The 25,965-nt window shown below is 38.4% G+C and overlaps 1 protein-coding gene across 16 annotated transcripts in view; it reads left to right on the top strand.

Annotated features, from left to right (window-relative positions):
* The window catches only part of ASPH (aspartate beta-hydroxylase), a 522,004-nt gene that overhangs the window by 106,684 nt on the left and 389,355 nt on the right, over nt 1–25,965 (top strand). For 12 of the 16 annotated variants that reach the window (XR_012655352.1, XR_012655354.1, XR_012655353.1 and 9 more), the window contains 8 exons: nt 799–840; nt 1,514–1,558; nt 2,020–2,052; nt 3,806–3,850; nt 3,967–4,008; nt 4,736–4,786; nt 5,579–5,623; nt 21,836–21,874. Coding sequence is in view for 13 of the 16 variants with exons in the window: in XM_075063044.1 (XP_074919145.1) it covers nt 799–840; nt 1,514–1,558; nt 2,020–2,052; nt 3,806–3,850; nt 3,967–4,008; nt 4,736–4,786; nt 5,579–5,623; nt 21,836–21,874 (342 nt within the window). In the remaining 3 variants the exon portion in view is untranslated. The remainder of the gene's footprint in view (nt 1–798; nt 841–1,513; nt 1,559–2,019; nt 2,053–3,805; nt 3,851–3,966; nt 4,009–4,735; nt 4,787–5,578; nt 5,624–21,835; nt 21,875–25,965) is intronic. The other 4 variants (XM_075063042.1, XM_075063046.1, XM_075063043.1 and 1 more) reach the window with 4 other exon arrangements.

Here is a 25,965-nt window from a genome sequence, read left to right as displayed (position 1 = left end):
TTGGGCAGATGCTATGTGACCTCTCCAGCTGAGCAAACAGGAAGAACAATTTCAAAACTTCCTGGGATTTCAAAAAGGGAGTGGCGCATAGCTGTGTAGCTGGCTACAGGAAAGCGGTGTTCAAAACAGTGACCAGTCACGGTGGGCATTATGGGAATACCGGCTTGAGGCCAGTTATGGTAATGTAAAGAACTCAGTGTATACACTGATGCTGCATCACAAAAAGCTCTGTCTTTTGTGTCAGGGTGGTTTTATTATGTCGACGTAGCAGTCAAGTTAAATTGGCAGGAGGAGCCTTGTAGTGTGTAGGCCTCCACTGTTTTGTTGACGAAAGCTGCCTTTTGTCAACAAAACTGTGTTGTGTAGACAAGGCCTAACTATAAAGGGATTCAGAGGCAACCTGAAGTTAGGGACAGATGATCCCACAGCTGCCTAATGCAAGATACCTCACACCTTCTGAAGTCTCTGATGCTGGCCACAGGAGGCTGAATATGGGACTAGAATATGGACCACTGGTCTGATCCAATATGACAATTCTTGCCTACCTATAAAAGTAATGGGGAAAAAACAATAGGTGGAACTGAGGGGAGAAAGAATTGGTTCAGGGGTAGAGTGCGACAGCTCCAGAGAAGAGAAAAAGACTAAGTAATGGAAGAAAGTAAAGAACAAAGCTAACATCATTTAGGTTAGTAACCCTAATGTTTATGCTGGATTTTATTTTACAGAAAAAATCTTAGTCAATGTTTTTTATATGACTGCACTTATGTAAACAACTAAGATAAAATTATATCCCCTTAGTGTATGCAGAATTGGAGACTGAAAAAACAGAAGAAACTGCAGGTAAACTACTTTGGGATAGTAACTTTTAGATATAAGCGTCAAAGAGTCCTGTGGCACCTTATAGACTAACAGACTATTGGAGCATGAGCTTTCGTGGGTGAATACCTCTCTGATACTTTAGATATAAGTAAATCTCCCCAATGCCAAAATGAAGAGAAAACAACCCCAACTGCTACCCTATTTCTTCTAGAGCCAAGAGGAGATTATTTTTTTTTTTTTTATTGGTGCATAAGTCACTTAAAATTCACTATCTGAAAACTTTATTATTTTTCATGTAACATCTAAGATTGCTATAGCTGAAAGATTAGAGGGAGAAGTTAATTTTTCTGTTTGTATCAAAAATTTGTTTTTAGTGCATTTACAACGCCTGTATATAGGTAGCTTCACTGTTCTACCTGCCTAATCAGTTGTTTTCCCCTATTTGTATAGAGTGTGAGAAAGTGAACTATTTTAAAAATTAGATTAAAAAAAATTACATTTTCCTGTGAAATTTGGCAGGGAGATTCTGGGCCATATCTGAAACTATTTTAACACAATGAAATTGACAGGATTTCAAGCTAGCATCCCTTTGTAAATTAGATTGTAAATAACACTTTATGAATTCTGCATTCATTTAATAAAGGTAATTTTAAAGAATGTTCTTCTGTATCATTTGAATGTATCCCCATTTCAGGTAAACAGCCTGTAAATGAACACTACTATGAAGAAAGCATACAAGGTGAAAATAAATACATTTGTTAGTTGTTTACATTAATTATGGAACAATGTTTGTGTATTATTTGTACTGTTTTATACACAGATTGTTAAATATTATGAAAATTGGAGCCCATATCATATTGGCATGGTCACTTTCTCAGTCCTGGTTAGGAATTTTAGCCTCCTTAAAACAAAGTATAATTTAAATTAAGCCCCACTGTGGTAGACTCAGTCCAGTGCTCTGGGTAATGCAAGCCTGTTCTAGACAATGATTTGTTTGTGGTTATCTTTCAACAAAATCATATACTTGTTTCCATTTTTATAGAGTAATTAGAAATTTCTTAATGTTGTAGAACATTATTCTTTCCTTAAAAGAACATTTTTTTTTTGGCATTTCACATTTTATAAATGTTCTCTTGACGCTTAGCAATGATGTTGGCCCAAAATAATTAATTTGAAGCTAAGAAATGTTGTTCCCAACAGAACCAGCTGATGATGCTGAAAAGGAAGAGGAAAGTGAGTATAAGTAGCTGTTCTCTTCTGTCTGAAAGGAGGACTTAAAGATTATTTTTCTAAAGTTACTCTATCTTAGTACAAATTGAAGACACTTGTTAAAACATGTACTTGACTGAGATTTTTTCTGTTACACACAGTAGTTTTAAATAGCTAATTTTCTTAGAGTTAAAAAAAAAAAAATTATAAAAGCAGGTTTCTGTCCCCTCGGGTTATAAGAAAATGTTTTACTGCTTACAGCCTCTTGTGGAGCTCAGATTCTGGATGTGGTATTTGAACTCCATGGTTGTCCAAACCTATTTGTGGTCTCAATGTTCCTTAACCATTTTATACTTCACTTTTTTCAGTAGCTTTGAACTTGACTAAATTAGTTTCTGCTTCTGTGTGTTGTTTCTTTAACTCCTGTTTAAGCAGTGGAAACTGAAAGTACTCAGAGCCTTGCAGGAACAGACCAGTTCACTCCAATGAGACTTGCATCCTTAAAGATGCTCATCGGAGTATCTGTTTGCACAATTGGAGCCTTAGGCTTTGTCTGTACTGAGGGCTTCCCCTGAGTTCAGCTATTGGTGGGCAGTGACAAGAGTAGCTGAACCAATCAAACCTCCAGGGACAGAAGAGAGAAAATGATGTACTGTAAGTCAGTTAGCACTGGTACCACATACCTGTTTCAAGTAAGACTAAGCTCTACTGGTGCAAGTAGCCTCTGGCTTCAGGGTGGCCCTGCGAGAGTCCTCCTGTCTCGATTTCCCTCTTTCATGCACTGGCTGTTCCCCCTCTTCCAAGAGGCCCATTGCCATCCCACATTCTCCACCATATTTGATAAGATGACTCCTGCCTGGGGTGCTCTCCAGTTGCAGGTTTAAGGCCTGGTCTGCACTGGGGGGAGGGAGTGAATTGATCTAAGTTATTCAACTTCAGCTACATGAATAACGTAGCTGAAGTCAACGTACTTAGACTTACTCACCGCATTGTCTTCACTGTGGTGAGTCAACTGCTGCCGTTCCCCTGTCGACCCCACCTGCGCCTCTCACAGTGGTGGAGTACAGGAGTCAACGGGAGAGCGCGATAAATCAACCCCCACTGGATCGATCACTGCCTGCCAATCTGGTGGGTAGTGTAGACATACCCACAGTATGACAGACCTACCTGCTTCAATTTCTCCTCTTCTTAGAGTCCCTAATAATTCCATACACATTGTCCACATGTAAATTGCCCTTTGCAGGATTAACTTATTATAAAAGTTCCACAACAATAGACCAATATTCCCCCCCCCCCCATAGTACGGGAAATCTTTCAAGTCCCACTATTCCATGAACCCTGGCATCTTTCATGATGCTCATGCTCTCTGGCACAGGCTGGTATAGTATAAAATTGAGCATTAGTCAGGAAATTGAAAAGCATTGACTCGTATAGCAATATTAACTCTGCCATGTAGTACAGTTTCTATACAACACAGTTGTTGTTAATGGTTTTGGGAAACTTCTAACCTTTTGACATTTTCTTATTTGAAATTGACTTAAATTTTTTCACCTTGAACGCATGCGTAAAGAGGATGGATGGTCCATTGGTTGAGGTGCTTGTTTAGGAATCAGACACAAACTTCATAGAACTTTCCTTATCTCGGTTCTCTTCCTGCGAGGTTTTCCATGGGAGGGGTAATATGAGCCTTAGAAATTAGCCTTCACTTTGTTTTGTTGCAGGTTTAACAAGTGTAGAACTTAATTTAGGTATTGCTACAAATAGTCTGTCTTCTTAGCTGCAGGGGCGCTTCCAGAACCAGTAAATGAAGATACAGAGCCAGGTATGTTTTCTAATTATAGTCTTAAACGTCTATGAGATATGCATTTTTTGAAGTATTTGACCCTAAAACAGCTAATTGTTTTTTTTTGTTTTGTTTTTGCATACCTTGAACTCTAGATGAAATTCCTGAGGATGTTGAAATTAATAAAAAGCAATCAGGTATGCATATTTTGTAAAAGTAATTATTTTCATGTTCAAGTTGCCGTATCTGTCAGTTAAATGTAAAAGGAAGGGATGTAATTAATTAATGTTTCTTACAGTGCATTACAAGAAATATTTGAGATTTCAGATCTCCCAACAGAAAGTGTTAGTTTCTGACATGCTAACTGTTAAATAAATGTTTTAATTATTTGCAGAAATGTATTTGCATTTGATTTATATTTGTGGCTTCGGTGTTGCTGGCTACATTCTTGTTGCACCAAACTTAATACAAAGTGACTTAATATGTCAGCTCCCTGTGAGGAAAAATGATACAAGCCTTACTCTGTCCGTGCTCAGTCAGTGCTTCCAGTGAACTAAATTGGAGTTTTTCCTGAGTAATGCCTACAGGATTTGACCGTATATTAATGTAGTTGTTTTCTTACGAAACTGTTTTAGTTTAATGAACTTAAAAAATCTTGCTCTAATATAACTAACTGAAAGTGTATATTACTGTTGGTATTTCATATTACAATTATTTAAACTTTAATATATAGTTCTGTTTTACTGAAAACGAGATATATATTGTAGTGAAGAGACATTAAAAACTATTGCACATAACAGTTGTTAATAAGTAATGTCTAGTGTCACATCTGTACCTATCTGTTGGGTTTGCAGTTAGTGTGATAAGAAACTCATGCAGACAATACTGTAAGTATAATATACACCTTAATTTTCTTTGTAACAGAGGAAAAAGAACATACAGAAGACACTGTTGCTGCTGGACCTCAGGAAACAGGTTTGTGTAGTAGTAATTCTGCAATAAATCTGACTTCCTAATTTTTTTTAGCCAATATTTCTATTGTGAAACTCAAGAACTGGGACTGCTGTGAAATGGAATCCTGTTTTATAATTAGGCAGATATGAACTAAATTCTTTTTTCTGTTTCCAGATTTGTTCTGCAAAGGTTAAGTGTTACATTCAGTTCATGGCTCTTTTTAAAGCTTTTAGCGTGGTCATTTTTGTAATAACACCTTTGCTATAATAAATATTGTCACTCAGCCTCACTGTTTGATAAGAGAGAGATATATATTTTTTGGCTTTAAATACAAAAGGACATTAGAATAGTCATACTTGGTCAGACCACTGGGCCATCTATCCCAGTATCATGTCTTCCAACAGTGGCCTATGTCAGATGCTTCAGAGAGAATGGACAAAACAGGGCAATTATTGAGTGATCCACTCCCTATTGTACAGTCCCAGCTTCTGGCAATAAAATACAGTAATACAGTTTTTAAAATTTTAATGTGTGTGAATAAGTGAAAAGCATACATACTGAAAAAGCGCACGGTCAATGTACACACACATTTCAAAAGATGTGTGTATAATGGGCCAGTGTCCCCATTATGTACCTCTAGCAAAAGCCCACTTCTCCCCACACGCTGTAAAAATAATCTGTTCAGAAAGGTATTTTGAAAGAGTAGCTTGTGTTAATAAAATAATTACTACTAAAATGACCTGTACATGATTATTTAAGAGTTCTTTCAAAACAGATACATTATATGTAATTGCTGCAAAATTTGATTTACAGAAGTTCCTGTTGAAGCAGAGAATTACTCAAATGATGATCTAGTGGGTAAGTTAATTTTTAGTGTGTTATGTTTTTGTAATAAGATTAAACCTTTCACAGTAGTAAAATTTATGAAGGGGTGTGTGTGTGTGTGTGTGTGTGAGAGAGAGAGAAAAGTATAGGTATTCAAATATTATGACTTGAATTTGCGTTCGTTTCTGAAGTAATAGTCTTATCTTGGTCTGAATAAATCCTAAGGGTGTTTATTATTGAGTTAACAGGAAGTAACTTCAGAATACTATTCCAATTAGTTTTAATTCAAATTTTAAACGAATAAGAAAAAAATTACCGAAATAAAAATGGACTGTTCTACTTATGAAGACGTAAAAATAAATATGTGTGTATTTGAAGAAAGCAATGCATTCTTTCATGTAATTTTATGTCCTGGTCTGAAAAGAAGACTTTTTATGACAGGAATGGGCAAACTTTGTGGCTCAAGGGCCACATCTTGGTATAGAAATTCTATGGCGGGCTATGAATGCTCACGAAGTTGGGGTGTGGGAGTGGGCGAGGGCTCCAGCTTGAAGTCTGGGCTTTGGGATAGGGCCAGAAATGAGGAGTTCAGGGTGTGGGAGGAGGGCTCTGTGCTGGGGCCACGGTAGTGGGGTGTGGGGATGTGTGTGAGGGCTCCAGCTGGGGATGCAGGCTCTGGGGTGGGGCTGGGGATGTGGGGTTTGGGATGCAGGAGGGTGTTCTGTGCTTGGACCGAGGGGTTTGGAGGGCGAGAGGGGGGTCAGGGTTGGGGCAGCAGGTAGGGGCATGGGCATGGGTGGCTCGGGGGTGCAGGCTCTGGGCACTGCTTACCTCAAGCAGCGACATGTCTCTCCACCTCCTACACAGAGGCACGACCAGGAGGCTCTGCTGTGTGCTGCCCCTTCTGCAGACGCTGCCCCTGCAGCTCCCATTGGCCATAGTTCCCGGCCAATAGGAGCTGTGGGGGCGATGTGTGACGCGAAGCCCCCTGGCTGCCTTACGCTCAGGAGCCAGATGGGGACATGCCGCTGCTTCCAGGAGACGTGCAGAGTGGCTCCTGACCCTGGTCCCCGGCTGGAGCACCAGAGTGGGGAAAGCCCCAGACCCCGCTCCCCACAGGGAGCTCGAGGACTGGATTAAAACAGCTGGATGTGGCCAGCGGGCCACGGGTGGCCCATGGGTTGTAGTTTACTCATCCCTATTTTATGACATGCTACTTTGAGTATTTTTATCTTAGTCATCAGTTAACCAGACCGCCACAGTACTTCCAGTTCCACCAGCCATTATCTAAATGGACAGTGTAATGCATAGTGTTTGTCTGACCCATAAATATGCTCCAGATGTTCAGAACTTAGTACCTTTTGAGATTTACTTCCAGAGATGGGTACATGGTTTTGTTCCTTCCTTACTATCCAATAAATTGAGCTCCATGCGCACACTTTCCTTGGGTCCTGCTTTCAGAGTTCAACACCAAACATTGCCAGTGTTTTTTTTAAAACGGAGCAGATAAGTTGTAAGAAGTACAGGGCAGAATCTCTTATGAGCCAATGGATAGACCTTGTAGTCCAGAGAGGAATCAAATGTGCCCATCTGACTGGGCTGCTCTGGGGGCCACCAGCATAATTTTAGTCAGCCCTTTGGTTAGACAGCTGTCTAATGGATGGCACCCTCTCTGGGCTACCCAGAATCTCTGAAGTATTGTATTGTGGCCCCATCCCTAGCCATGTCCCTTTGGTTAGACAGCTGTCTAATGGATGGCACCCTCCCTGGGCTACTGAGAATCTCTGAAGTATTGTGTTGGCCCCATCCTTAGCTATGTCCTGGAATACCCCCTTCACTAGAGCTTGCCAGGCATCCTTGAAAGGCAACCTCGTGGATGTCCTCCACTGTACCTGTCCTGTAGGACTCTGCCTCTGGCAGGGTTCAGGACTTTTATGCCACTCCAGCTCTTTCATCTGGCATAAAGGGGTGCAGCGGAGGTGAACATCTGATCCTCTTTCTTTCTTTCTTTCTCTGTCACTGTCACTGTCTGTCTGTCTGTCTCCTGGGTGCAAGTCTGTTTCTTCAGTCTTTTGGTCAATCTATTAGAGTTTCAGACACACACTTCAATTTGTGCCATTTAGAATTTGTCAACTTTTTGTTTTGTCTTCAGGTGCAAAATACTGTGTGGGTTTATTTCCTGGAACAGGACAAAGACACTCATCCTTGTTCAGTTTTCAAAAAGTGCTATGAGAGATTTTGGACATGAGTTAGTCGATTTGTTTAGTTTTGTTTCTATTCCTCTTTCGATTAATTCTTCGTCCTGAAACTGTTGGGTATCTTACATAATACCTGATACTCAGATATTTCATATGCAGGCTATATTTCTGGTTAAAGTTTTCACTATACTATTTTTTTTAATCCTCTGTATTTTTATATGCAGTGAAATTCTATTCAGTGAACAAGTGGTTCAGTGGTAAAATTGTCACCTATTATACAAGATACCTGCATTGTTTGACTTTTGGTCAGTGCAGGAGTGGCTGTAGTAGTCAAAGATCCAAGAACCCTATGCTGTGGCTTTTTACAAATCACGGTTGTGAAGTGGTTAGTGTGCTAAATTTACATAATGAACCTTGACTAAGGGAATCTAAAATGTTTGTAGTAGTACATAATCTCATATTGGCTATGAGGTTTATCCAGCAAATGTATTGTTAACCCTGGAACGATACATTCCACTGCTTGTGACATGGTATGAGCATTGATCTGAGATTTATCTAAAAATGCAATTTAGTTAATTGTTTAACAATAGCTGTTTTAGAAAAAGTTTATAAACTGAATAAGGTATGACTGAGAGTAAATTCAGTGAAGATGATATCCAGATTTGGTATGTTTTTGTTTTGAGGCTGCACCCTTACTCCAAGGAAAGATACTTTGTTGTCAAGGCTGATTTGTTCCATGGTTAAGTTACTACTTCCTACTTTAGTACAAATGCAATACTGTATGGTAATACAAATAATAAAGAAGCTAACATTTTATGGCTCTGGTGCAACTAGTCCATAATTTTCAAAGTAGAGAATTGTCCCGCTTGCATAATGTTCTTCAGACTGGTACAAAAAGTAGTATCATTACCCCGTTATGTGATTTGCATACTGTTTTGATGCTTAATTCAAATTCCAATCATCAACTCAAATGTTGTTGATTTTGGTTTTGGTAGATGGCATTCCTGTAATTTAGGATTATTTCTGGTGTGATTTCTGCCTTATAATTATGTGTCAGTGAATGTTTCCAGTATTTGCTCAAAGTAATTTGGCTTATGTTAAATACTAGCGGCTGATTCTCCTATCTTTCCACATGTGTAACTGTGTAATCCCTACTACTGTTAATGGAAGCATGAGTGGATCATGTGGCGGAACTGGGCCCTAATTGTTTACTGTGTGTTCCTTACATTCTGGTTTAAAGAGAAGCCTTTAAGTCCGTTATAGATTTTCATAACCCATGTAGAGATTGGCTCAGAGGTGGGCTATGACATGGTTTTCTGCCAGCATGGTATTGTGTGTTGTGGGCTTTTTTTTAATTGTGAGGGGGAGTGAGTCTGGTAAATTCCTGTCTGGAGAAATTGTGCTTTGCTGCTGTAACCCACACACCTACTGCGTGTGGTGTTCTGTCCCATGTAATGGCAGAGACCACAGAGAGAGAGAGATTGAGTCTGCTCTACAGCCTTAGCTAACAGTGAGTTGGCTTTTAGCTCATGCACTAAGCTCCAGAGGTCCCAGGTTCAATCCCGCCCACCACCGACAGGGGTCTGTCTGTGTTACAAGTGGGGGCTTGTCCGGGATTTCAGCTGAGAAGTGTCTGAAGCTTGGGATATGCTTCCTCAGCTAGGAGATGTATGTAACCCCCACGGCTACTGGGTGTGGTGCTCTGTCCTATCTAGTGGCACTGAGACCAGAGAGAGAGATTAATGAGTCTGCTACAACCTTAGCTAACAGGCAGTTGGCTTTTAGTTCATGCAGTAAAGGCTCATGCACTAAGCTCCAAAGGTCCCAAGGTCAGTCCCGCCTGCTGACAGCCGAGGTCTGTCGGTGTTACACTACCAATACAGAAAATGCCAGTAGCTAACACAGTTTGACTCTTAGTGTTTGGTCACAGTAAGTACCCTTTTTTAAGGTAACTTGCTCTGTCTGTCCCTTTAAAATATGAGAAATGTTACTTTCTTTTGCCAGAATTAACAAATTTAGTTTAGCATAGCAAACGTGTTTTAGTACCTGCTGTAGACAGGACTTCCTCTCTCTATATTTGCCTCTTTTTGTATTTTTATTCATTACAGTAACTGAAGTATTAAGGGTCGTTCAGATGAAAGAGTAGAAGACATTTACCATTCTTCTAAGCAAGTCTAAATTGATTTGCATGCAGAGTTTTAGAAATCTCATATAGTACAAATGAAAAGGTCCAATTGTTTAATTACTTCAGATTTGTCATGGTTCCCATGCTGGTGATTTTAGGGTTATCCTTCTGTTGTATGTTTTTACATTTTAATGCAGCCCTTCTCAAACCGAGATTGGCCTTCTGGTGGATGTTGCTTCTCTTCTGGGAAACTCTGGGAAATGTAAGGGGAAGAGAATATATTTTTCTTTCTCCTTAGGACTTGGAATAAACTAGAGCTTGTTAAATTAGCAAATTCGGTTCTGATTACTAAATATATTATCTGACTATTCAAAATGAAATGACCCACTCAACAAAAAGAAACAGGCTACCTTGTCTATACGTACACTATGTGAGAAAAAGATTAAGTATTTTTCCTTGCTCAGATGAGAAACTTTGAGTGGAAAATCTTGATCTAATTGCATAATTCTTTTTGAGAAAATACATATTGTAAGTAAAACTTAGTTTTATGTCAGTGTATAGGCTACAAGTCTACAATTAATCTAAAAAAGTAAAGGTGACGATGTAAGGGGAAGTAAGTGTAAAATGTGTGTCTTACCTAAATGTCTGCATATATGGGCAGAAATGAGTTTAGGTATCGATGCAGGGGATGCGCATATGGTGGATGCAGGAAAAATGACACAGTATAAAAGAGTGAAAGCTACGCAACACCCATTCTGCCATTTCAGAATTGGTGAAGTAGAACTGTTAAATGGAACATAAGTTACTGCTGGTCCTTGGTAGTGTAACTTGTGATACGCATGATGGGGAAGGAAAAACAGTTTCCCCCAGGTCGTTACTTGGGCTTATTCTCTTCCACCCCTCCTCCTAACACAGCTGGTTTTTCCCAGCTATTAATCCACCTCATTATCCCCAAACCAAGCTGTGTCTGGCTTGCATCCAGCTCTCTCTGCCATCCAGTCCCCCCATTAGGTAATGGCTTTTTTCTTTGTGTTTCAAGCACCCTAGCCTTCCATTTTCCCCCATCCCTTGTTTTTGATGGAGTTCTGTGAGCATTTTCTCTACTTAGTTGTCATTTTGGGGAGGGCAGGATAATCTTTTTAAAATTGCTAACTGGGTATGTAACTTTTCTTCAAATATAGATAGTTCTGATACTTTTAAGGTCTCAGACTTTACCGTCTGCTTTCCATAGGAGACATTCTTGTTATATTACACCCCTCCCCTCCCCACCCCCGGCCTCCAGAATATAAAGTTCATACTTATCAAACAATCATGACTGAAAAGACATTTTCGGTGATTGAGTGTTCCCTCTCTTTCAGGTGGGTAAAAATAGATTTTTTTAAAAGAGAAATATAAATTAAATATTTTAATTAGAAATATTTTTTTAAAATACATGTAAATTTGAAATTGACATCCAGTGTTATGGCCTAAACTTAGTATAATCTCTATTAAAATTACTTAAATAATATTAATCAGTACATATTTGTTGCTGAAGTTTCAGTCAGACCACTGAATTGGTGGAAGTCACTGGCCATAAACCAGAGTTTGTTGAAGTGCTAAGCCAGTTTTTGACAGCAGTAGCCTCTTCTGCAGGTGCACTGAGATTATTTTCATTTCATTTTATTCAGCTGTTCAGTACAGTTCAGTGCCTAGTTCATTGAAAGTTAAGAAACTAATTGGGAGTTGTAAAAGCAGGAAAGCTTGTTTTCCTCTTCCAATTGATGAATAAAATCTAGGTGTAAAAAGAGAGAATCTCCTAGTTCTAAAATTGGGAAGGACTTGTCGACCAGAAATAACCAGTTCACTTCACTAAATACAGATACTTCCTTTGTTTTAATAAATCAAGTAGTTTTATCAAAACATATTTTGAATTTAAAAACTTTTACTTTTGTAGCCAGCATATTTAAGGTAGTTTTATTTAACTAATAAACTGTTTTAAATGCCAATTTCCATTCAAATAGAGTTTGACACAAATCATGAGTAAACAGTTATCTAGGAAATAAAAAATTCACCATTTCTAACATCAAAAATGTAAAAATCAAGAACCTGATTAAATGTATGTTAAGCTATATAATTATAGTGTAACCTTCTGATTAGCAAGAAGTACCTAATTTAGTGCAAAGGCTATATTGAATTGTGAATTAGCATGTTTTAATAGATTCAGTCCCACTAGGTGGTAACTTTCTTTAGGAAAATAAAAAGTACAAATGCAAAATAAGATTACAATCAGTGATTTTTCATAGATTTCGTAGAATGATGTGATTATCTAGTCCAGCAATGCCCAAACTTTTCCTCCCATTCCCCACCCCTTACTAGTAAGGGAATATGTCTGTTCCACCATCCCTGGTGCTGGGGCAGGCCCAGGCAAACTTTTTGGCTCGAGGGCTATATCTGGGTATTCAAATTGTACGACGGGCCATGAATGCTTGTAAAATTGGGGGTGGGGATGATGGCTCTGGCTGGGGGTGCGGGCTATGGGATGGAGCCAGAAGTGAGGTGTGCAGGGTGTGGGAAGAGGCTCCAGGCTGGGGCAGGGGGTTGGTCTGTTCGGAGTGGGGGGGAAGGAGGGAGGGCTCCAGCTGGGGGCATGGGCTCTCGGGTAGGGTTGGAGATGAAGCGTTGGTGGTGCAGGAGGTTACTCTGGGCTGGGACGGAGGGGTTTGAGGGTGGGAGGTGGGATCAGGGCGGGGGCAGGGGGTTGGGGCATGGGAGGGGATCAGGAGTGCAGGCTCCGGGCAGCACTTACCTCAATCAGCTCCCAGAAGCAGCAGCATGTCCCCCCTTCGGCTCTGCATGCTGCCCTGTCTGCAGGTGCCGCCCCTGCAGGTCCCATTGGCTGTGGTTCCCGGCTAATGGGAGCTGCAGGGGCAGCACTGGGGGCAGGGGCAGCATGCGGAACCCCCTGGCTGCACCTATGCATAGGAGCCAGAGGTGGGACATGCTGCTGCTGCTTCTGGAAGCTGCACGGAGAGGAGCAAGCCCTGGACCCAGCTCCCCGGGGATTAAAACATCTGGAGGGCTGGATGTGGCTCCCGGGCTGTAGTTTGCCCACCCCTGTCCTAGAGGGATGCCTCACAATTTCGGGCCACTGATCTAGTCTGACTTCCTGTAAAGCAAAGGCCGTAGAACTTTCCAATATAGTTTAAATCAAAGTTTCCTATTTTCTGATTTAAATCAATTCACCCTACCCTCTTTCGTGTTATAGTATATCTTTTCTTTAAGTTCACTGGAGTTCAGGAGTTATTCAATGCGAGTTTCTTCAGTTTATTTAAAACCATATTAAGTTGATGCAATAGAAATAGCCATTCAATTCATTATGCTCTATTCACTTGGTGCCTTTGTGTCTTTGGGAAGTCTGGTTGCTTAATATTTCAGATATTTGATCTGCTTTTTGGGAAACTGAGAGATCCAGGCGTTTTTACAGGCATATTTTAATGTCAGTAGGGTTGGCTTGCAGATATAGGGCCAGATTCTCACCACGTGAACTTCAGTGGAGCTGTACAGATTTAAACTTGACTGACTGGCACCAGCTGAAGATCTGGCCCATTATGTGTGGGATTTCTGGAATATAGGTGTGTGTGTGTGTGTAGGAGTTTAGATGTGGGAAGCCTCTGAACAGTGGGAAAGGAGACAAGGGCGTTGATGCAGGGTTTGGGTATATTGGAGTTCTGAGACAGGTATTTCTTATGGATTTTGGAGAATGGAAGCCACGTGGAAAATCCATCAAGGCACTACAGCACAGTAATACTTCACAGAGATAGACTTGAATACATTGTGACATTCAAAGCCAATGATACATCAGGGTAAACAGAATAATTTCTAAATATCTTTTTTTAAAATGCATGAAATTTCAAGAACCAGTATTGCTAAACTGTGGGGTAGATTATAAATACATTTCATTTAGTTAAAGGGAATACAATTAATGAAGTTCTTCTGCTTAAAAAAAAAAAGTTTTGAAAGCATGGGAATTGTGAGTTAAGGAAATCTACAGGGACAAAGCTGTGGTTGTGTAATTCCAACTACCCTCCACACACACTCAGGATTCAGCAGATTAAGAATTTGCAAAAACACTGTTTTTAATATTGATGATAAACTATACGCCTGCATTAAACTATACCAAATTTGACATTCGGATGTAAATATTCACAGGAGATGTGTGACCTACATTACTATAGACTGTCCATCAAGAAATCCTCTTATCAAGAATGTAAGACCAAATGCCTATCAATTCCACCTTCCCCAAATAGCTTGTAAAATTGCAGATTTTGGAATTTTTATAAACCATTTAAAACCACTGATCAGGCCTTTGCAAGGATGGGCACTCTCTTTTATACTCTTGCTCAATTTCCCAAATTTATGGGGATAAGATATACTAATATAAGCTCCTGTGTACTGGTATAATTGTGCCCACACTAGGGAATTATATCACTTTAACTATATCTGTTTCTAGACCGATATAATTACAGCAGTGCAAAAATCATGAGTAAACCAGCCTAAGATGTTATGCAGTTCTCAGAGTCTCCAAACAGTCATGGTGTGCAGTGTGTCAGGAGTCAATACTTTATTGTAATGTGATACTTGCCAGAGACATCTGTCTTACATGAAGGGTTCAATGTGACAGAGTTAAGTTATTCTGTATTTACACATTTACCAAACCTTTCCCCAGCTTTCTGATTCTTAAAACTGCAGATATTCTTGAAATTTTTCCTCTTATCTTGTTGTTGTGTCTTTTTACGTTGTTAAGTTCCGCTTAATATATGGTTGAAATCCCTTTCTCTCCTGTTCCTACTTCCCGTCTGCCTGTCATTTGATTTTTAAAAATATAAAAAAATTTGTATTTGGACATGGCCCTAATTTCCTTTGCAAGTTAAATTCAAAGAACTATTCTATATACAAAGATCTAGTCTTCAGATTAGTATTTAAAATTTGGTACTCCCCATCTTCTGTAGCAACTTTGTGATTTAAATAGACTAGCTCCTAGGAATGATAGCTTTCTCCAAATAAATTACAGTGCTACAAAGTTGCATTTTTTTTTAGCATGTAGATTTGATTTTTTTTTAAACTGTGTTTTGGTTGGTCCTTTAATTTAGATTTCCCCTTATTTTTTCAGATACTTAAAGCTTCAAAAAGACTCTTCCTACAGCAGGAGGACCAGCCCTAACCATACGCTACACAAGGGGAGCAGATGGTTGTAATAGATCTCATGATGTAATTACTGAACAGTTCAGGATCTTGGGAAATGAACACTAAAATATTATAAATGGGTTTTAGCCAACTGTCATTTTATTACACTTTTTTTTAACGTTTAGATGTTTAAATTTACGTTCCTGTCTAATTTTTTTGTCAAGTTTAGTGCATTCATTGGTTTTATTTCTCTTTCTTCCCTGTTTGTGACAGTTGTGTGTTTGACATACATTTTAGATGTGCTATTCAAGCAATTTGTTAATATTCTATTTATAATGGAACATCAATTGATTTTTTCAGATTTTAATATATATATATTGTAGGTACATACAGTAAAAAATTGGGAACAGATTGGGCAAACTGTGCAAGTGTGATAAATTTAAAACATGTTACTACTAATGTAACGTGAGCTAACTGCATTTTTATTGGAAACACTAATGAGACATTGAGCTGTGAAGTTTTGACTTTTATCTGTCTGCACTGATATGTCAACAGTTACACTACATGAGCTTCAAATAATTTACAGTAATTCTACTGTTTCTAAAACATACATGTCTAATTCTAAGCAGTATATAGACCATTAATATTTTTTTTCCATAATCCGTTATTTTATGCTCATTTGATTTTAAAACTAAGGAACCCGAAGACTTTAAAATGGCCTGGCAGGAAGTCAGGGTGTATATTGACACACAGGTATGTAATCAGTTTGGGCTTAGTAAGGCATAATTTATATTGCCCAGAGTACTGACTAATATCACAGCTGGGATTTATGTAGTGTGATAGTCAATTAAAATTCAGAGAGGGAAAAACAAAACAGATTTACATAAACACCCAGCTTTTAGATTTAAAAGCTGACCCTGTCAGATAATGTTCACCTAAAAATAACGTTTAAAAATTTAATACTGTAAATATATAAAAACTATTTTAATGACTCAACTCCATTTAATTTAGATTTTGAATGACTGAGAATTTTAATAAAGCTGATGTGTTGTCTACCTGTTACATGCTGCTGTTCCACAACTGTCGAGACATCATCTTTTCATTCTTGGGCTTTTTTGTGTTCCTTTTTGGCTCAGGAATAGTTGCTGTGATTAAAATATTGCAAAGTTTGATATGGAAACTAGAAAAAATAAAATACGCTTTATTTTAAAATAGAGTATCAGTAAAATAATAGGTTGTGGTTTAGTTGACAGGGAAATGTTTTTTATTAGTTTCTTTAACACTGTTTTGAGATTTTTACTGATACACCCATAGGAAAGGACATATGTGCTTGTTTAATATGTGGGACTCCAATTCACTTTGAGTTCCATGAGCAGAGCAAGTATAAAATATGCTCCAAAGTGATTTCTTTAAACTTATCAGGTTAGCAATAATCTTCTTAAACTGTGGTGTGTGTTGAGGCGGAGTGTGGCATTCTTCTTGGTGTAAAATTCTCAGTGTTTGTGAATTGTGAAGCAATACATTTTACAAAGCCATATTTTGTAGGGAACTTGGGAGTAAAATTTAAGACTTGTAGGAAAAAAAGAACATAAACTTTACTGCATTTATGTGTAATATGACAGTCTGTTTGTAGAATTATGGGACTATGAGGATGTGTTATGCTGTGATCAAATTTTAAACTCTTTGTAATTAAGTATGTGATTTTTATGAGCTTCTTGTTTACAAAAGTGTGCCAAGCTGGGAATGGTCAAGGGGATCTTCTTAAAAAAGAAAAAAAAAAAAAAAAAGTGTGTGTTTCTTCTGTTTTAATGTTATCTGCAATAAAACACAGAAGAGTATCTTTGCTTTGGTGTCTTTATTTTGTACGCCTAAGTGCAGAAATCTGGTATCTGTGTTAATAAAGGTGTTTCAGTACCTGCTTATCTCATACTAATTAATATCACCAATCTGTCATCATAAAGCTCTTTGTCAACATTTAATACACAAGGAGGACAGAATTTGAACAGGACATAATCTTTATTTTGGTTGTGGGGGAGGGGAGATGAGGCAATGGCAGTGGGTTGAGGACATTGTCTACTAGAATGTTGCTGCGTGATTACTCTGCTTTTGAAGCTTGTCAGTCCAGTTCTAAAGCCAATTATGTAGTTGGCCAAAATTTGGTCCTGGGTGTATATTTTCCTTGTGACTTGGAAGGAATGACATTTTACTCACTGAAATACACCAGTGTCTGGCAAAAAGGTCCTGCATTGGTGTAAATCTTCTGAAGGAACATTGTGTTGGTCCATATTTTGAGTTAGAAGTGTAAAGCGGATGCTGTGCCTACACCATTTTAAGTAAAACAGACCTAAACAGGTCTGGTATACCTCCCTGGCTCTCTGACAATCCTGTGTCCTAATGTAGACTGGAATGTAGCTGGGTAAAGGATTCTAAGCAAGGCACATCTCCACCCCCCCTGTACTTTTCCCTGCCTGCCCTGCTGTGCCCTCAGAGACCATGGATTCTTGCACTTGGCTGCCTTTTCAGTGGTGGTAGGAAAACACACCAGTTCAGGAAAATACTATACAAATATCATGAAATGGGTCACTGTTTAACAACTAAAATATATTACTGTTGAAAATATATTACCACTTTAGTTGTACCTGCACACTAGGGAAATACAATGTATATGGAGCTACTATAAGGTGGGTGCATAATTGGTTGGAAAACTGTTCCCAGAGAGTAAGTAATTAGCAGTGGTTCACACTCAAGCTGGAAGAGGATAATCAAGTGGGGTCCCACAGGCATCAGTTCTGGGTCCAGTTCTGTTGAATATCTTCATCAGTGATTTAGATAATGGCATAGAGAGCATACTTGTAAAGTTTGCCAAGCTGGGAGGGGTTGCAAGCACTTTGGAAGATTAAAATTCAAAATGATCTGGACAAACTGGAGAAATGGGCTGAAGTAAATAGGATGAAAGTCAATAAGGACAATTGCAAAGTACTCCGCTTAGGAAGGAACAATCAGTTGCACACATACAAAATGGGGAAATGACTGCCTAGGAAGGAGAACTGTAAAAAGGGATCTGGGGAGTCATAGTGGATCACAAACTAAATATGAGTCAACAGTGTAACACTGTTGCAAAAAAGGCAAATATTCTGAGATGTATTAGCAGGAGTGTTGTAAGCAAGACACAAGAAGTAATTCTTCTGCTCTACTCCATGCTGATAAGATTTCAGCTGGAATATTGGGTCCAGTTCTGGGCACCACATTTCAGGAAAGATGTGAACAAACTGAAGAAAGTCCCGAAAAGAGCAACAAACATGATTAAAGATCTAGAAAACATGACCTATGAGGGGAAATTGAAAAAATTGGGTTTGTTTAGTCTGGAAAAGAGAAGACAGATTGGGAGCATAACCTTTTTTGTACTTGAAAACTGTTAACGAGGAGGGGAAAAAAATGTTGTTCTTAACCTCTGAGGATAGGACAAGAAGCAACGGGCTTAAACTGCAGCAAGGACGGTTTAGGTTGGAGATTAGGAAAAATGTCCTAACTGTCAGGGTGGTTAAGCCCTGGAATAAATTGCCTAGGGAGGTTGTGGAATCTCCATCATTGGAGATTTTTAAGAACAGGTTAGACAAACACCTGTCAGGGAAGGTGTAAATAATACTTAATCCTGCCATGAGTGCAGGGGACTGGACTAGATGACCTCTCAAAGTCCCTTCCAGTCCTGTGATTCTATGATTCCCACTAATTGGAGATGAGCTAGTGGTTATGATGTAATTCATGTAAATAGGAAATTCTGGAATATACTGCAGCAGATATAATTCATATATTCATTTTGTAAAATTTGATATAAAACTTTTAATTTAGGTATTTGTAAAATACTACAAATATAAATTAAAACTGAGTAACCACAAGCATATAAATTGTATATTAATTAGTTGATGTGTGCATAGGCATAATATGTATTAATTATATATGGTTGTATGTGTAATATGTATGCAGTATCTTGCAGAGACATTTTAAGCTTGAAACAGGTCATTTTTCTAAAATGTAAAATATTTTCAGTTTTGAAAATATTGTTTTTAATGCTACATGAAAAGTAAATGTTTCTTCATGGCAACACGTGTTTTTTTTCATGGGGAAGCACTTTACGTTAGCACAATCAGCTTAAAGCAAGTTTACCCAGATGTTTCGCATTAGAATCACAGCAGTGTAATTTTTAAATAACTGCACCCTCCTGTTGCTCCAGAAATGTTCACTTCTGCACATTGGTCAGAGTCAATGATGACACTCAGGTTATAAGCCAGAGTGACAGGGAAGATGATGGTGCTTTATATGAAGGTGAGAAACAGGGGAAAGGGTTGGTGGGCTCGAAAGGAGCTTGGTCTGGGTCATGCTAAGTTTAAGACACTGGCAAGACACTTGCAATGAGATGTCCAATTTCACATCACTACTGGAGGAAGACCGTTGTTTACAGTGTTTGTAGGTGTTTTGGACCAAGGATATGAGAGACAGGATGTGTGAGATTTTTTTGGACCAATTCCTGTTGATGTAAAAGAGAAGCTTTCTAGCACCACAGATCTCTTCTTCAGAAGGGAGAAAGGTCCGATTTGTAAGTCTTTATCATGAAGATGTTAGTTAAAACCATGTGTGCAGATAAGATCACCCTAGACATAAGTCGTGAGGGCAGCAGTACTCACCAAGATGCAGAGGGGAATGCTCAGCCAAGTAGGCAGAGAACCAGGTAAGATGGGGAACCAAAAGCTAAGGGAGGACAAAATTAAGGGAGGGTACAATCAGTGTCAAAAGTAGCTCAAAAGATCAAGAATGAGGATAGAAGAGAGACCCTAAGGACTGCTCAAGAAAAGGTAATTAGAGTTTTTGAGAGCAAATGCAGCTGGGAGAGCAGAAGCCAATTGGAGAGAATTTAGGATGAAGCTAGGGAAGGGGAACTTGAGGCAGTAGTTTTAGATGGCACATTCTGTGAACTTAGAGATGAAGTGGAGAGGGAAAATTGGGTGACTATACCTTACTTTTTACTGAGAGAGGAAAGAACCTGTAGAAATGAGTTGTGAATGGTGAGGGAAGGTAGGAGAGGGGAAGAGCTTACAGAGATGAGTGGAGGGTGTTGTAGAAGGTGCTGGTGATGAGGAAAAGGATAGAGGGGAGTGGGAAGTTAAATAGCTCACTACTTCATGATTTACTACACAGTCCTGCTGTATGCTCTGTGGATGGAGTTGAGTGAATTCCACACTATCATAGAACCTTAGAAATTAAAAACTCAGATGTATCATTTTGTCTGTCAGCTAGAGACTGGGTTGTGGGTCTCGCTAAAATCTCCATGGAAACACTGAAATGGATTTCAAAAAAAAGTGTTTATTACAATTACACATGCAAATAAGGTAATTTATGCAAACAGGTGACAACTACGTGTGTGTGTACAATCATAGTAAATGTATTCCCTATCCAAATGGACCTGTAGCTTTTGAATATATCAACCTATGAATCTTCTCCCATTTCTAGTTAATATGATAACTTGTAGTTTAAAGATTTTTATAATTTAATTATGTAGGCAAATAATTCTCATACTCTACCAAGTTTATTTAATTTACTATTTTGTAACTTGATTAATACATTACAGGGCGCACGCCAATATTAAGGGAAATCCAGATAATTTAGCAATCTGGGGATAGTGAAGTAGCTGTAGTCACTCTATAGTTAGCTGTCAAGATAGCGCCACATATTAAACCTGCATTTGGCACATACACAGATTCCAATTTCCCCAGAAAAAATAAAATAAAATAAGGTTGAGATTTTATATGCTGCAGATCGTTCCAGGATAGAATTTCTAGGAAATCTGGTAAAAATCAGGCAGCTTTAAAGATTTAGTGTGTTGAAAATGTAGCTGTAGTTTACTTATTTGTTTTTCTTTTTCATCTGATCTCCAAAATGTCTAGGCCTAAGAATTTCTAATTGGTTTTGTTTTTGTAGTCTGTGATGAGTAGAATTGTCTTTTAGTATTTTAGTTAGTGTGTAGGTTAATGGGAGAAATTCTATGAAAACTATAAACATAGAGATGTTAGGTAGATTGCATTGATACATACTTTCAGGCTGGGCTGTTTTCTCAGGAAATGTTTGTCAATATAAAGCTATCTGAAGTATTAAATAGGTAAATTAATATGTATCACAGGTAAAATATTCACAAACATCTAAATGACTCAGAAACCTATGTTTCATTTTTCAAAACTGACTTTGGCACTGGATCCTAAATCTGACTGTAAGTTAGTAAGACTTAAATACATTTGAAAATTATACTCCTATTTTCAAGCACAAGTGAATAGGTAAAATTAAGAAAAATAAACAGAACCCATAGGTACAAAGTTAATCAAACATTTGTTGGCTGAACAACCTAGAAGAATTATGTATAATATAGTATAGGCGCGTGGATATCATTCACATCCGTGTGTGGGGGGGGGCGGGACTTCTATCTTATTTTGAAAAGATTTCTATTAGTTCTAAAACACTTCATAATTTACTACACAGTCCTGCTGTGTTAAATAATCCCCATTTTATGTGAAATAATAAGTTATAATTGAACTATAAAGTACCCAAACATTTTTGATTAAAATGACTTAAGTAACAATATGCTACCCTGAAGTCCTATAAAAAGTTTTTTTGCTTTAACTGTCTCTTTTCCATAGGTATTGATTTACCAGTAGTGTATTTTGTACTGTTCTTCACTAAAATGCTTATGCTATTTTATTTTTAATCTTCCAGGAAAAAGTAAAGAAACTGAACAGGAACAAAAAGAAAAAGGTAAATGTCTATTCTCTTAAGCAGTAACAAAGTTATATTACATTGAAGTCCAAAGTTGTACCTTCTAGAATGTGTGATTTTCATTAAATAATCTGGAGTTAAACAAGCATAAAGTGTATTTGCTTTTGCAAGCTAAAGTACGTGTAATCTTAAAGGAGCTGAGAGCTGTGTTTTGTGTGATGAAGTTTCACCAATTTGTTCTCATGCACATGATACAGAAGATGGAATTTAGTTAATCACTACTAGTCCCCCTTGACAAAGCTTGATGCCCACTAGCAGAGTAGCATGGGGGCGAGCTCCTATTGCTTCAGCCCATGCCATGTTTGTTCTATGGATAAGCAAACTATCAGGCCCAATTAAAATTACTATGTTCTTATAACATGGATGAGCAAGCCCCTTTGTCCTCCTGTATTCTGTATATGGCATGTATTTTCCAGAAGTAGTAGTTTAGAAGCATTTCAGAGAGTTTTGAAAATAAGGATTGGGGCAGGAACAATCTTTGTTCAGTGTTTGTACAGTGCCTAGCACAACAGGATCCTGGTCCATGATTGGGTTTCCTGGGTGCTACCATAATATGCATAATTTATTGTTTTTTTGACTACAGATTTTTGAGGAAAAATTAAAAAAAAAAAATTAAACATGTTACCTAAAATAGCATTTCCATATCTAAATATGTACGGAAGTAGAAGCAAATTCTTTGTGCCATAGAAAGCAAGGAATTTCCTCCTTCCTTTTCCAAACTCCCCTTTCTATCCCTTAAAGGTCATGATATTGTCCCTTCAATTTGTTGTCTGGTCTGGGATTTAATATCTTTCATCTTGAGCTTCAGACCAGTGATACTGTGGGTAGCAAAAGTTCCACATTTAAGTTGTAAAGAAGGAAATATTTTGGTGATAGACTGATTTAAAGTTATTTGAAGCTGCATACAAATTTGAAATATTAGAATTGGTCCTAAGGAAATGAATTACTGGACAGAGTGGAAGTGAAGCTGGCAAAGATATATGCTAATAAAAGCTTTTATCATATGGGTCACCACCACACATACAGTATATACCTATCAATGAATCTAAAATCCTTGTACAGTAACTCTAGATATTTGTGCAGCAACACAGAACACAGTTAAAGCATGGCTGCATTGGTTAGTACAATAAAAATCTAGTATGAACTAAATGATATACTAAGTTCATAAACTTCATACTTAACATCATATACTTGCATTCAATCTGGAAAATTGGAGTATATTGTTTGGAAAAATTGGTGTGTGCATTAAATGGACACCAGATGGCACTAAAAACAGCTCTCATTCTACTTTAATGTTTGCCTGAAAACAGTACGTACACGAGTCACATTATAATAAGAACAGGAGTACTTGTGGCACCTTAGAAATTAACAAATTTATTTGAACATAAGCTTTCGTGGGCTACAGCCCACTTCTTTTGATGCATGTAGTAGAAAATACAGTAGGAAGATATATATATGAGAACATGAAACAATGTCCCTCTGCCATGTACATTGGCCAAACCGGACAGTCTCTACATAAAAGAAGAAATGGACACAAATCAGATGTCAAGAATTATAACATTCAAAAACCAGTTGGAGAACACTTCAATCTCCCTGGCCACTTGATTAAAGACCTAAAAGTCGCAATATTACAACAACAAAAACTTCAAAAACAAACTCCAACAAGAGACTGCTGAATTGGAATTTGCAAATTGGACACGATCAAACTAGGCTTGAATAAAGACTGGGAGTGGATGGGCCGTTACATAAAATAAAACTATTTCCCCATGTTTATCCCCCACCCCCACCCCCATAGTTCCTTACATCTCCTTGTCAATTGTTGGAAATGGGCCATTTTCATTACCACTACAAACAGTTCTTCTTCTCTCTTGCTGATAATAGCTCATCTTAACTGATCACTCTCCTTATAGTACATAAGGTAACACCCATTGTTTCATGTTCGGTGTGTATATATCTTCCTACTGTATTTTCCACTACATGCATCCGAAGAAGTGGGCTGTGGCTCCAAAAGCTTATGCTTAAATAAATTTTTAGTCTCTAAGGTGCCACAAGTACTCCTTTCTGCGGATATAGACTAACACCTCTGCTACTCTGAAACCTGTCATTATAATAAGAAGATATTTGGTACTTTACCCCTCGGGTTCCTTCATATGTGGCTGCATCCTGTGTGGTCAGAGAGTACACACTGAGTAGTACTGACTGCTCTGGGGAGCTCCTTCACTAGGAGGTAGCGGGGACTTCAGGGCTTCCCCTCCCCTTTCCTTTCTTCCTCGGTGGAACCATAATTTTTATGTTTCCTAGCTTCTGAGTCCTTAGCCATGCAACTTAAATGTTCTTTTAGCATAGTGGGTTTTTGATGGAATTTTCCCTCCTAACTTTTTTTAAAAAGCATTTAGTTATAAAATGTTAGCAAAATATGCATGAAATATTTATTTTTAATAAATCCCTTGGTTCACTTGAGAATTAAACTAGGAGATTGGAAAAATAAGTTGCAGGGGCTAGGCTCAGCAGGAAGTATGTAACTCTAATAAGCTTAAATACATGACAATTATTAAAAATGTTCTAGGTAAATTTAATGAAACCCTTTCAACCGTAGAATGAAGTAACAAGAAATAGCATTGGGTGCCCACTTATACAGAGATCACATTTCAATCTGGACAAAAGCAGAGATAAAGAAAGCCCCCCCCCCCCCCAGCATCCTCATTTAAAAATGAAAGTGTATATATAAAATTATAACTTCAAGATTACTCTAAATAGTTCCACCTATGGGTAATGCATTTATTGGTGCAGCATAATGGTAGAATCTTATCCAGGCAGTGCATGATAGAATGCACACGAGCACCCTATATCTCTCCCCTAAGCATCTCCAAATGATCTGAGGGTGAGGATATCTACTCTTTCAGTTCCTGCCAGATGTAAGTGAACTGTTCTGGTCCATCAGACCAGCGGGTTTTCTCTTATTAGTGACCTTAGAGAATTGTTGTTGTTGTTAGCTTTTAGTGTTAAGTTTAGTTACAGAGTTGTAGTTACAGATAGCTGAGTTTGGTTTCACGTTCAGTTCCATGTGATGGTGGACCTGAAGAAAAAGCGCACGGTTTTAAAAGGCACTTAATGCCCAGCCATCTTCCTGGCATCGCTCAACCACGTGAGGTGTCTTAATTGCCTCAGAGAAGGTCACCGTCACTCTGTTTGTCGCTTTGACACCTAGAGCATGTAAGGAGAGCCAGAATAGGCTTCAGGTGCTCCTGGTTAAGAAAGTTCTTGCTGCTAAGCTGCTGGGTTCTGTGAGAGTGTCAGATCTGAAGACTGAGAGGCTTGTTTTGGTTCCAACTTCTGTCTGGTAAGGCTAAAGTGCTAAAAGGATCCTGGAGATGTGTGTTGTCACTGGTTAGGCTCCTGTTCCGTCAGATCCTCCTGTTAAGGCTGCTGAGGTGTCCGAAGGCACTGTCAGTTCAGTTGGTGGCAAAGAATCTTAAGATTAAGGTCTTGGTTTCAGCTGTGTTGGTTTGGAAGAAGGCGGTGAGAGAGAAAATGGCCACTCAACTTGTATTTAACTTAAATTTTTAAAATCCATCTTTTTTTAAATCATAGACGGGAAAGCCTTTTTTTATTAACAATCGGAGGATTGTTACATGGGACAGGTGGGTCCTAGAAATAATGTAAGTGAGGTGTAACTTGCGGGTATGCAAGATAAATCAGGCTGCTGAAAGGGGAACAGTAGTCTGGAAAGGCTGAGAGCCACGGGGTTGTAGTATATCTGCACATACTGTTTCCAGACAGATAAACTACGTATCATTGAATGTTACAAGTTAATAGTTGTTCCTGTGCCTACTGTTGTGAGGTCTCTTTCCAATAAGGCAGAGGCATCATCGTCATCGTTTGCTTTTGTTAAATGTGTTCCTGTTGGGGAAAGCTGTAAGGGCTGCTACTTGGAAGTCACTCTATAAATTTATCAAACATTATGCTTTAGATTTGGCTGCAAGAGCAGATGCTGGTTTTGGTAGAGTGGTACTTCAATCATTATTTAATTGAGACTATGTTCTTTCCTCCTGAGTTTTTTCTGCACTGCT

The sequence above is a fragment of the Chelonoidis abingdonii genome, chromosome 2, assembly GCF_003597395.2.
Source record: "Chelonoidis abingdonii isolate Lonesome George chromosome 2, CheloAbing_2.0, whole genome shotgun sequence".
In the NCBI taxonomy this organism is placed as follows: domain Eukaryota; kingdom Metazoa; phylum Chordata; order Testudines; family Testudinidae; genus Chelonoidis; species Chelonoidis abingdonii.
This window is presented reverse-complemented; position numbering and strand designations above follow the sequence as displayed.